This window comes from Aspergillus versicolor, assembly GCF_001890125.1.
Source record: "Aspergillus versicolor CBS 583.65 unplaced genomic scaffold ASPVEscaffold_4, whole genome shotgun sequence".
Taxonomy (NCBI): Eukaryota; Fungi; Ascomycota; class Eurotiomycetes; order Eurotiales; family Aspergillaceae; genus Aspergillus; species Aspergillus versicolor.
In genome coordinates, this window is record NW_024467527.1 from 935,958 (window position 1) to 947,817 (window position 11,860).

The following is an 11,860-nucleotide window of genomic DNA, read 5'->3' on the forward strand; positions in this document are numbered from 1 at the left end:
TCTTCGTCGCCCACGATTTCCGACGACGCGGAAGAAAAGTTCATCGCTCATTTGCTTCGTCCGGCATGGTATTATAGAAAGAAGCTTCTACCTACATTCGATTGTACAATTTGTTGTTACGGAGATTGAAGAAAGCAAGATAAAGCCTGTAATGGAATGGCCAGAGTGACTTCTGAATATTGAGCAAGAGAGGTAGGTCACTTTGTGCGAAGGGGGTGTTCTATTATCATTGTTTCCCTCAAAGTTATGTTTTCTTTAACAATGTTCATGCTTATGTCCATGTTCATGCTCATGTCTTTTCGCATTTTTAATTCAATACCCGGTGAGTTCTGACGTTTGCTCTTTTCCTCCCATCCAGTGTCTTCTGTCGTGTCGTATCTTGCCTAAACGAATGAACCTTGCACAATCGAGCAGGTCCTTGAAACAAGACTAGCCATTTACATTGGACACGACTGTTAATCTGCGAGGGAGATTCAGATTCAATACTTTATTAGTCTGCCTGGCTTGTTACCCTTCTTCCTCCTTTTTTTTCCCCTTTAGTTCTTTTCTCCTTGCTTGCTTGTTTGCATTGCATCCATCTACAACCCTGGCTTCCAATGCAAAAAGCTTGGTGTATGTGCTGGCGATGATTCCATGTCTCTCCTGCTCGCTTGCGTTTTTCGTGCGCTTCGTTTAGACAAAATTTCTGCTTAGAAAAAGTTTCCTTTTCTTCTTTTCCTTTTTCCTGCTCTCTTTCTAGTTTCTAGGCTTGAGCATACGATCTATGTGTTGAGATATAGTTCAATTGAAATATTTACCCGTTATATTCCGGTTGGTGTTTTTTCAAGTAGTCCGCAACAACAATTAATAGTAGCTTTGAATAGGTTGATGTTTTGTGTCGAGCGGGTTTTATGGCTAGTCGCAAATAATGCTAAGGGCCTCCTCCACCGTCCTAGCTGCTTTTGTATATTAGGACTGAAGCACAATTTTACAGACCGGACAAGGAAATGAGACTCGATATGGAGGTACAATTAGCCAACTAAGTTTCTAAACAGTGATGGTGTAGTGGACAGTGAGATTATGAGGGAAAGAAAACAGTATTAAGTAGAGAGGATTAAAGTGGCCATATCTGCCTATGTAATGCAAAAGAGAAGAATGAGTCGATGCCCGCTTCAGTGATGTAGTTTTATCTTATGCTAAGATGTATGTATGCATTCATAAGACGCCTCAATTGGTGCAACAACGGCCGTGATTGTCTTTAGAGAAAATGAATGGTGTAGATATTTCATGCTCAAACGGGCAGATGGAGTTGGACTGAAACGGCCCACTTAAGCAGTATTCCATGTAGGGTTTGGTTCACTATTACAGCGAACGGCGCTTGTTCTTAGCTTCATCTTGGACATCGTCCGTCACAATAACCGGAATGCTAGCTTCGGGGCTTGTTGTGTCTGGTGTGGGTTGGTCCGATCCAACCGGCTCCCCTTCCGGCGATGGGGTACCGCTCGCAGGTACAGGGATCTCCTCTGACAGCTTGTCATCAGAACTATTGTCCCCAGGAATTGGCGTGGAAGTCTCTCCATCGCCTTTTATATCGTCAGACGATATCGAGAGGTCCCTTGCAAGCGATTTATTGATAGCTTCAAGGGAATCCGCCATGGGTGTCATTGGTCCATCATGACTGACACTACTTCTGTCAGAGGCAGAAAGTGAAGTGCGTGAGTTCGTGTAACTCTGCGGTGGAAGGCCGAGAGCTGCTGCTACGGCGGCCTCTTCATCTGGAAGTTTCGATACACTACTGTTTCGGCTTGAGGGGCCGGAAAATATGTGGCTTCCCTGCCGTTCACTCAATTCCAATATGTGGTTGTAGCTGCGTCTGTTGGGATCAGCCAGGCGTTTCTTCTTCTTTTTCTCCCGCTTGGGCGAAGGTCGAACCACGATCACAGGTATTGGTGATCGTTGCAAGCAATACTTCGAGACTGAACCAGGGAGCAATCCCTGAACTCCACTCAAGTTTTTGCCCCTGGTACCAACAACCAGAACTGCGGGTTCATAGATTTTGATCTGCAATAAATAAGCATACGTTGCATATCACAAGCGAATATGGACAAGGGAAGTTTACCATGCGTTGGATGATCTCCTGGACCTTCCCAACGGCCAGTTCCAAGACCAGACTAATCGCCTTTTCATTCTGGCTGTTCTTTTGGATTACCTGCTCGAAAAGCCTTTCAGCCTCCTGGCGATATTTCCCGGCCTCAACCGCAGCATCGCTCGTGATGCTCGAATCTTTTTCGACGACCCGAAGACAGACAATTTCATCGCCATCGTCAACTAGCTCGTCAATAAGCCATTCGAGAGCAAAGTCGGAGTAATCATTCTGATCAGTGCCGCAGAGAAAAGTGCGGCTGCGGCGGGTAAGTTGATAGCCTTTGTGTTTGTAGTTAAGGGTAAGAGAGAAGTCTGCTGCATCGGGGTTATCGAAAGTGTCAAATGAAACACCTCGCTCGTACGTCCTATGATATACATACGTTGTTAGAATGTAGCATAGAGGCGTATAACCTTGGTTTTAATAAGCTTACCGAGGTGGTGGGGGAGAGTAAGTTCGCCCAGGGGCTTTTAGTTCCTTGTCCTGGACCTCAGGTTGCGAGTTCTTCCGTCCAGTCGCGCTACCAGGGCGGGAAGGAGGCTGCGATGGAGAACCCCCAATATCGAACTGTATCGATTTTCTATGAGCGCTATCGGCCATGCCGGTGCCACCCGGACGAGACGATTCTGTGACGCTGTTCGTTCGTTTGGGGCCTTGTGCTATAGACCCGTCCTCCAAGTCGGGCGATGGATCTGGAGGAACCGACGCCATGAAGTGTCGTTGCTTCGGGTAGTGGTTGAAGAGGTGGTGCGTGGGGTGAATGGAATCGACAATGCCAAGTAAAGAAAATCAGATAAGTCAATCAATCACACAATTCAAGAAGTGATATGCGGCTCAACCGCCATGAAGCTTCTGGAGTTCTTCTGCCGGTCGTACGACGTAGGAGCTGCAGATCATGGTTTGCGATAACACGCGAGTTGGGCGAGAGTTGCGGAGATGCAATAACTTGTTCGGAGGATTAACAGCGGCGTGCATAGAAGAAACATAAACCTTTAGGAAAGAAGCTTGCAAGTGATGAGGACTTTCATTCTTCACCTCGAACGCCGGATGCAGAACCTCTTATCGTCACGAGGGTCTCAGTGGTGGTGAGGAGACGATGGGCCTCGACGAGGGGCAATATGCATCAGGAAGGCGGTAGTCGCTCCGGCTATCGGCGTGCTTAAGTAAACCCGTAAACCTGCATAATTATTCAGCATTTTATCTTAAGTTATATCAAGTTATGCTATGCCATGAGGTCCGCCGAACTATTTTAGAAGAGTCGAAACAGCAGGCTGCCGCAGTCAGATCTTGTAAAAGCCTGGAAGGACAGAATAAGTGGGCAATTAATTGAAATTTAACGGAATAAATTACGCCCAGGCTTTCACCATTTTACTATAGTAGGGTGTTTTCAACAGTGTGCTAGACTTGCATGTAAGCACCAAGAAGTAAGTTACTTCTTAGCGTTATAGCGTTCTTTAAAGTAGTCCTTTACAGCACGAGTTTTCCGTATCGACTCAGCCGGCGACGTTGACACCGGGGCCTAAACAAGTTCAGGCTACCGGATATGCAGGTCGTGGAGCAAGCGGGACGAGGCTAGACTCTGGACAGATCTTTTAATATACATCGTACTACCAGCCGAGCAGTAGCTGGTGCAGACTTAGGCTGGGGAGGATTGTGGGAGGAATCGTGGAGATAACAGTACCTATAACAAATGCAATTATGATAGCATTGGCAGCTCCTCCAAGCTTTATGGCAGGACAGTTGGCAAAGCTTAGCAATAGTTCACACCCTCTGGACACATTCATCCTCCCACAATTCAAGACATCATCTCCACACTTCAAACCCCGGTCTCGTTAGTAAAGGTTCTCGGCTCATTCAGAGACTCTGTCGTTCATTAATGGGCGTTGACGGACTCCTGTCTCCCTGTCAGCTGAATGCACTGTCCTGTGGGGACCTATCTCCACGATTCCCACAATTGCTTCATCTCTCTCTGTTGTCCTGTGGCCCCTATTCCCACAGCATCCATTACCCCGACACGAACTATGCCGCGACATGACAACTAATCGGTTTGGAGAAAACATTGCGCAGGCTCTTTTGCGTTTGTTAGCTCTTCTACATCTGTACTAGCATGATGGTTATTGTATCTGACGCCACATGGACTTGGGTATATCTATCGCCCCCCTTTCTCTATCTGGGGCTGGTGGACCTTCCCTTACCCCGGATCAACCGTTTTTGATCTTCTTCGCCTTCCTCCAATATCTTCTGCTGCCATTTACTGTCCACAGCCTACTGTCACCCAGGATGACGTCCGAAATAGCAAAGCCCCGGTCTCGTTCACCTCCTATCAGTAAGCATGATCCGAATTCAGAGAAGGATGACAGCGAATTTCTTGAAGACCCAGAGAATCAAGTCCAGGTTTCATCTTCTGAACGCGCTGCTTCATGTCTGTCCGAGACCCATCGCGAATATCTTCTGCGGCGTCATGGAACCTTGGATTTGGATCCTCTTCCAAGTGCGCTGCACGCTGATCCATACAACTGGCCGACCTGGAAGGTATGTTCATAATCCCTGAATCTTTGGCAGACTGTTAACCTGTGTTCCTTTCTTCATAGAAAATTGCAAACCTCATTCTTGTCGCCTTTCACGCATGCATGTCCACTTTCACGGCCTCTATTATTCCCGCGTATGAAGACATATCTATCGACCTCGGGGTGTCTATTCAGAGAGCTAGCTACCTCACTTCTCTCCAGATTGCAATTCTGGGAGGCGCACCTCTATTCTGGAAGCCGCTGTCTAATCGATATGGTCGTCGTCCGATATTCCTGCTGTCAACCATTCTGAGTTTAGTCTGCAATGTTGGTTGCGCGAAAAGCCCAGACTATGCCTCAATGGCAGCATGCAGAGCATTGACTGCATTTTTCATCTCACCGGCAGCGGCTATTGGAAGTGCTGTTGTAACAGAAACGTTCTTCAAAAAGGAACGAGGTCGATATATGGGAATCTGGACGTTGATGGTCACTCTAGGAGTCCCAGTTGGTAGGTCTCCTGGTCAAGCAGTCTCAAATGACTCGATGACATTGACTTGTCACAGGTCCTTTGATCTTTGGGTTTGTCGCAAATCGCGCAGGATACCGCTGGATATTCTGGGTCCTTGCAATAATAAATGGAGTACAGTTCATCCTGTATATCCTCTTTGGTGCCGAAAGCCGTTTCATCAGCAGTAATCAAGACAACTCGTCATCAAGTTTCCGCAGCCAGTACTTCTCCTTTCGTCGAATAGATCCCACGCCACTGAAGCTCAGCGAATTCTACCATCCTCTCACACTGGTCATCCGCCCGACAGTTTTCATTCCCGCATTCGCATATGCCATGGTCTTCTTATTCGGGAGTGTTCTGATCACCGTGGAAGTTCCTCAACTTTTACAAGAGAAGTTCGGCTTAAATGCAGAACAACTCGGTCTTCAATTCCTCGGCGTCATAATCGGCACTATCCTCGGCGAGCAAATCGGGGGCTCCATGTCTGATGCTTGGATGAATCGTCGCACGCGCAAGCTCCAAACAAGACCAGAGCCAGAATTCCGTCTCTGGCTTAGCTATCCTGGTATTATCCTAGCTATTGTTGGGGTTATAGTGTTCTTGGTCCGCACGCAGCAGGCTCCTGAAGGCCACTGGCAGGTTTCACCGATTGTTGGCACCGCCATCGCAGCGTTCGGTAACCAACTTGTCACGACGGTAATGGTCACATACGCTGTTGATTCCTACCCCCAAGACTCTGGCAGTGTTGGAGTGTTTGTTACATTCGTTCGACAAATATGGGGGTTTATTGGACCATTTTGGTATGAACCCTTTTTTTTTTCATGCACAGAATTGTGTGCATCTGGATATATAAATAGCTAACTTGTCGCTAGGTTCCCTGATATGTTCAGTAATGTCGGTATTGCTGCGAGCTCGGGTGTTGCTGCTGCTCTTATGTTCATATTTAGCTTTTTGCTTATTATTCCCGTTCATGTTTTTGGGGCGAAGTGGCGTTAATACGACGGCACAGAATCGCTGTGGTCGAAGATATATTAGTACTGTTTCGCTGTCGTTGTTCGAGACATGGCAACCCGAATATAGGCATCAAAGACCGGTTGTCAATATTGAATTTGTCTAGATTGCCATACTGAAATCCGGGTGAATGATAGAATCTCGGGCTTGCTGAGACCGAGATAAGGGGAAATAAACATAAATTATCCGAAGCAATACTGTAGTGGGGTAATCGAGGAATAACCCGATTTACTTCAATCATTGACCGGCTTCCTTCTGATGATCAAAGTATCTATTTCATATCATCCCTAAAATTGCGTTGCACGCAGCCAAGTGTAATTGCAAAATAGAAATTGTGTCCTGTCGAAGTGGGAGTCAATACCTAGTGTCAGCAGGCTGTGGTGACATCAAACAGGAAGCTTGTGTCAGTCTTAGCGCGAGAGACTCGCGACGTTTATCCACCTATAGACCGGCCCAATTCTCATATAAACTATCTTCTTCCTCCAGGCCGAGACTGCTCGAGCACCTACTGCACACAAACAAACTTCTCTGTTTCTGAGTCCGAATCTTAACAAACACGGACGCAACCCCACGCCATGTCATCCCCCGATGAGGGCCAATTGTACAAGCCCTACGACCAGTTTATTCTATTCGGAGACTCGATCACGCAGCTGTCTTCGAATCAGGAGCAAGGGTTTGGGTTCCATCCCGCGTTGCAGGATGGTTAGTTGTTCTCCCACGGTCTGCTCGTGGGCTTGCTGACGCTGTGATAGCTTACTCGAGGACTTTGGATGTAATAAATCGCGGATTCGGGTGCGTTCACTAACTCCGTCCTCTACTATGATGAGACCTTGAAACGAGATCATGACGGAATGGTTACACTGACGAAATCTCCTGGGTTATATCTGCAGCGGGTATACCACTGCGCACGCTGTCAAGGTGTTTCCGAAGTTCTTCCCCAAACCAGAGACAGCCTCTGTTCGGTTTCTGGTAATACCGAGCTCGATAGAACCCCCTACAAGAAATGGTGTCCAGGCTAGCTAACATTTACTGTAGACAATCTGGTTCGGCGCGAACGATGCATCGCTCCTCGAATCCAACAACAACCAACATGTCCCATTGGACGTCTACAAGAAGAACCTGGTTGGGATCGTTCAACACCCTGCAACGGTGGCCCAAAAGCCGCGCATCCTGATTATTGCGCCGACGCCCATTAATGAATACCAACTGCAAGGTTTTGATGAGGACAAAGGCAACATTCACCCCACGCGGACGAACAGGCGCGCGAGGGAGTATGCAAAGGCTGCCCGTGAGGTCGGAGACTCTTTGAATGTTCCGGTCGTTGACCTATGGGCAGCTTTCATGGCGGCGGTCGGTTGGAAGGAGGGGCAGCCTCTTATTGGGTCTAGGGAAACACCGAATGATGCGAAGTTCGCAAGTTTATTCACGGATGGTTCGTGTTTCCCCTTTCCCAACTTGCGCCTGTGAAGTGTACGGTAGCGGGAAACTAACTTGCGAGTGAAGGGTTGCATCTGACCGCCGATGGTTATCGTATTGTATACGACGAGGTCATCAAGGCTATTCAAACAAATTGGCCTGACCAAGCACCAGGGAAGCTTCCTCAAGTGTTCCCGCCGTGGATGGAGGCTCCGAACTGATCGGGTGGCTGCTGGGGAAGCTCTGCTGCAGATAGCATTTAGCTAAAACTGGGATAGAAGTATTTAGAGATTGTGAATGGAAAGAGGAATATCTCCGAGTTAAAGATAGAATTCAAAAGCGGTCTAGAATCGGATTGCTTCCGCCAAGGCTGTGATGCAGTGTCGATGTTACGATCCCCTCACGATTTCTTGTCCAACATCCACTCCTTGTGGTCTCTTGTCCCTTCTTCTAACTTCTCAAATATCCGCCTTTTTTTCTTTAAATTCTCGCTCTTAAATCATTGCTTTAATCTATAGGCCGCTAGCACTTACCTCCTCTCGAATTTCAATCAACTCCCCGCGGAACAAATTCGCTCTTGCCCCCTCCCTTCGAAACCGACGGAAGAGCAGCCTCTTCGTTCCAGCCCGTGTCCAGTTTCAGTGTCCGGAAATACTCCGGACCCCAGAAACCATTTTCCTATTCTCACATTCGAGTACTACTGTCCGCAGTTCGCTGCTCTTGAACTGGACGCTTGTATACCTACGCTAGACCCGCTTCTCCGCTCCGAGAGACCGACACCGTCACCCTTCGTCCTCGCCTTCGCATACCCTTCGTTGAACATTCCAAACCTTTCCTCGTTTCGATATACCGTTTTCCAATTCAGCATCGTTACTATAATATCCTCGCATTTTCATTGCCGATAAGTTAATATCGTGAGAAAACTACCACATACCTGTCTATAGTATTTCGGGTGGACGGCCGTTGGGCCGTCTCACAGTGTACGAGGGTGGAGGAGTTTCAGCGGTAACGTGGCCTGGCTAGAAGTGAGGGTCGGACGCAAAGGTGCTTGGTGTCGACAACAACAGTGGTGCTTGCTGGGATTGACTTTTGGTGTGTATGTCTTCTTCTCAACATATTGGGTGAGACTTTCTCAGGCCACTCTTTGCTCAACGTCTTCGAGTGATTCGCCCTCCCCTCCAAACCTGCTTCTTACTCTTCTCCATTTCTCCGCTTCAACCCGGATAATGGATGCGCAGTATCCTTTTGCTTCACGCGACGATATTTGGCGCGTTCTTGAGGAGTTGAAAGATCTCCACGCCACACAATTTGAGCAGGCGGAACGGATTGCGAGACTTGAACGCCGAAGGGACGAGGATGCAAGGTTGAAAAGTGTCTGGGGCCCTTTATCACCTTTTCCGAACTCTGTAGGCGGTACAGTACCCACAGGTATGGTCGCTTGTTGATCTTCTTTTTTTATGAACTTGTGCTAATCATATACCTTGTTGCTACAGAACCCGTTTTCCAATCCACTGCCGATACTTTCAAGGGCTTCGATCAAGGGCAACATCACGGCATGGGTGCCATGGGCTTGGATACTGAAGATGAACCAAGACGGGGAGCGTCAAGGGCAAATAGTGTTCGGTTTGACGAAAGTGCCATCCACGGGTATTATGGGCAAGCCAATAGGTCTAGTAGCGAGCTTCCAATACGGACCGGAAGCGGAATGGGGAGCCTTCCTCTAAGTGAGCGATCTCTATCACATCGGTCAGATGGGAGGCAAAGCTCGTCGGGACATTCCCATCACTCTGCTCGGACCAACAGCTTGGGGTTAGAAACGAGTAGCAGGATGATGAGTTCGGTAATGAGTGATTCGCCTCTCATTCCTCCACCAGGCCTATTCCTCTTAGGGCCCGTCCCAGCGATTATTCGATGTTGGATGACCACAAATTTCTCTAACGATTCACTTCTTTATGCGGCGGTTTGCAGTGGGTCGTACAAGTCTTGGCTGGGCTTCCCCATGGTTCAAAAGTTAGGTCTTGAAGACCAGCTGGTGCAGGAAGTGGACTCTCAGTATATCAAGCTTCCAGTGTACCTTCCCGAAGCTAGCGTGCACCAGGCGTCATCGCGCTCCAGTAGCCCTACGCCCCAAGTTCCCACATTGACAATCCGCTTTCTAGTTCACCATGTCGACCCCGGTGACAGCTCGGCGCAGATCATTCTTGGTAGTGATATACTCCGTGCCCATAACGCCGACATTCTGTTCTCGCAGGACAAGATAATCATGATTGATGATGATAGGAACAAGGTTTCTATCCCTCTTGTACGACCCGAAAGTGACTCTGTCTTTAAGAGTCTACATACGACTTCAAGAGACATGAGCTCGGGAGACATATCCCGAACGTCCCTCGAGTTGAAAGGCGATCGTACTGATATTGATAATCCCTCTGTTGTTGGTGTCATCGGGAAACCCATTCAGTTTTCTCAACAGGTTCCCTCAGCGCCTCCGTCAGGTCGAGATTTTGGCGACGAAATTAGGGTCCGTCAAGTCGCGCGGTCTTCGGATGATTTAGAGCATGGCAAGGAAAACGGTGGGCAACGGGCGCCGGCTAAGGCCTCTGTATCAGTTGATACGCAAGCAAGTGGTGCCCCAAAGGTGGAGCCAGCTGGGGTATGGGGCTCGTGGAAGCGCGACTCAAAAACTGATCCGAATGCTCCTGGAGCGGGGAAACCCTCTCGACCGCGTACGATGAAGGTGCTACGGCCGTCCAAACCATCAAATCGGTCTGTCTCGGCTACAGCCCCTGGTAGCTTCAGCAATGAGGCTATAGGTCCTTCGTCATCAGTAACGTCGCCCGATGATAGTCGAACGGGGAAGCCACTCACTCCCAATCCGATTGGAGGTGCTTCGGCCTTCCCGTGGCTTAATTCGTCCTGAGTTTCCCAGCGGAGCCCAGGCATACCTTGATTGAAATATATCAAGGCGTGGTTCTTTCTTTGTGACGAATTAACATCCGCAACGACTTATCATTGAATAAATCTCGGCTACGGACAAAAGTTTTTTGGATGAAGACGCTCTGTCTATGTAATTACATTACGTTTTCATACTATATGGTAGCAGGCTTCTTAATGTAGCAATACACCCTTGACAAGACACGCGTCACTTATAACTCCAATCTTAGATCTTTGAAAGCTTTTCCAATGCTTCCTTAGTCTCTTCCTTCGTCTCTTTCACAAGCCCCGTGATCATCTTGAAATTCTTGTCGCCTGCATCCGCCAAAATCTCAAACAAAAGACTCTCGCTCGTCGTCACAATCGCTCCCGCATCCCGAAGCCTCGCCAGCGCAATGCCTCTCTCCTCGGGATTAACACTGCTCACTCCATCAACAAGGATATAAACGCGATGGCCCTTCTCCAACAGGTCCAATGTTGTCTGCGTCACACAGATATGCGTTTCAATTCCCACGATGATCGCATCAATTGGCGCCTCGCCCTTATTGGGAACCGGAAGCAACTTCTCAATTTCCGGCGTGATCATCGAGAATAAGGTCTTGTCGACGTCGGCGCGCACATTGGGGCCCTGGAGGTGCTCTTGCAACTTGGGGACCGTGGGGCCAAGGCGCGCGCGATTCTGGGTCGTGATGTACGTGGGGATGTTGAGCGTGTTTGTTGCGCGAAGGAGTTTGGTCGTTGTTGTTACGCTGTAGGGTTTGGTTAGGTCGGTTAGTAGGTATTTCGATTGTCCCGGTCAAGGGTGGTGGGGTGGCGGGGCAGCGGCGCACATTTTTGGGAATTCGAATATCGCTTTTTCGAACTTTTCCTGCATGTCGCAAATACTGTGAATCGATGTTTTGTTAGTACTGTGAATAATATAATAATAGTAAAATATATATGTGCGGTGGCGTACAAGACCGCTGGGTTGCCTGGGGATGTTTCGCGGTTAGTGGGGGACCTGTTATTCATCGATTGATCGGATTGGGAGCGTACGGATGCGACAGGCTCTAGAAACGGCTGCCATTGTGTATGGTGGGCGTGGTTATATAGAATAGCTGTTCGATGGGCAGATTGTTGGAAAGGGGAAGAGTCAAAAAAGGCACCGAGGACGGATTATTTCGGAGAAGACGCGCGGGGACATGCGGGGAAGATACAGAGCTTGTGGCCTGATAAATAAGGCTTCCAGCAGTTGTGTATCCAACGCACGTGATAGACCGAACGGAGTTTGCTCGGGGACAATGGACAGTCCCGAGTCCGATACTCCCGGGTCGCTGCCTTGCTGCCTAGCTCAACAGCGTGGGGTCTTTTGCTTTTTTTTTAATC

At 48.5% G+C, this 11,860-nt stretch overlaps 5 protein-coding genes across 5 annotated transcripts; 3 read left to right on the forward strand and 2 right to left on the reverse strand.

The window, feature by feature from the left end:
• Positions 1–1,341: 1,341 nt before the first annotated feature.
• ASPVEDRAFT_28024 (universal stress protein) lies at positions 1,342–2,833 on the reverse strand (the record flags this gene model as incomplete). The annotated part of the gene is made up of 3 exons (XM_040810070.1): positions 1,342–2,040; positions 2,099–2,489; positions 2,556–2,833. 3 exons carry the CDS (start codon positions 2,831–2,833, stop codon positions 1,342–1,344), a joined length of 1,368 nt encoding a protein of 455 aa, XP_040667122.1.
• Positions 2,834–4,402: 1,569 nt separating this feature from the next.
• On the forward strand, positions 4,403–6,133 carry ASPVEDRAFT_52310 (putative MFS transporter; the record flags this gene model as incomplete). The annotated part of the gene is made up of 4 exons (XM_040814619.1): positions 4,403–4,654; positions 4,714–5,137; positions 5,193–5,937; positions 6,010–6,133. The coding sequence occupies 4 exons, from the start codon at positions 4,403–4,405 to the stop codon at positions 6,131–6,133; spliced, it is 1,545 nt and encodes a 514-aa protein (XP_040667123.1).
• Positions 6,134–6,386: 253 nt separating this feature from the next.
• Positions 6,387–7,962, forward strand: ASPVEDRAFT_40923 (SGNH/GDSL hydrolase family protein). The gene is made up of 4 exons (XM_040812235.1): positions 6,387–6,850; positions 6,901–6,940; positions 7,039–7,117; positions 7,184–7,962. The coding sequence occupies exons 1-4, from the start codon at positions 6,724–6,726 to the stop codon at positions 7,613–7,615; spliced, it is 678 nt and encodes a 225-aa protein (XP_040667124.1). The 5' UTR covers positions 6,387–6,723; the 3' UTR covers positions 7,616–7,962.
• An 828-nt stretch (positions 7,963–8,790) lies between these two features.
• Positions 8,791–10,481, forward strand: ASPVEDRAFT_130893 (uncharacterized protein; the record flags this gene model as incomplete). The annotated part of the gene is made up of 2 exons (XM_040806765.1): positions 8,791–8,992; positions 9,058–10,481. The coding sequence occupies 2 exons, from the start codon at positions 8,791–8,793 to the stop codon at positions 10,479–10,481; spliced, it is 1,626 nt and encodes a 541-aa protein (XP_040667125.1).
• Positions 10,482–10,721: 240 nt separating this feature from the next.
• On the reverse strand, positions 10,722–11,561 carry ASPVEDRAFT_82888 (putative isochorismatase family hydrolase; the record flags this gene model as incomplete). The annotated part of the gene is made up of 4 exons (XM_040817278.1): positions 10,722–11,244; positions 11,326–11,379; positions 11,451–11,466; positions 11,531–11,561. The coding sequence occupies 4 exons, from the start codon at positions 11,559–11,561 to the stop codon at positions 10,722–10,724; spliced, it is 624 nt and encodes a 207-aa protein (XP_040667126.1).
• Between the last annotated feature and the right edge of the window lie 299 nt (positions 11,562–11,860).

Excerpts from the sequence above, each read along its gene's own strand:
- ASPVEDRAFT_40923 (XM_040812235.1), top strand. The coding sequence starts at position 6,724 with ATGTCATCCCCCGATGAGGGCCAATTGTACAAGCCCTACGACCAGTTT. Across the intron at positions 6,851-6,900 it reads CCATCCCGCGTTGCAGGATG|CTTACTCGAGGACTTTGGAT; the intron begins GTTAGTTGTTCT and ends ACGCTGTGATAG. Across the intron at positions 6,941-7,038 it reads GTAATAAATCGCGGATTCGG|CGGGTATACCACTGCGCACG; the intron begins GTGCGTTCACTA and ends TTATATCTGCAG.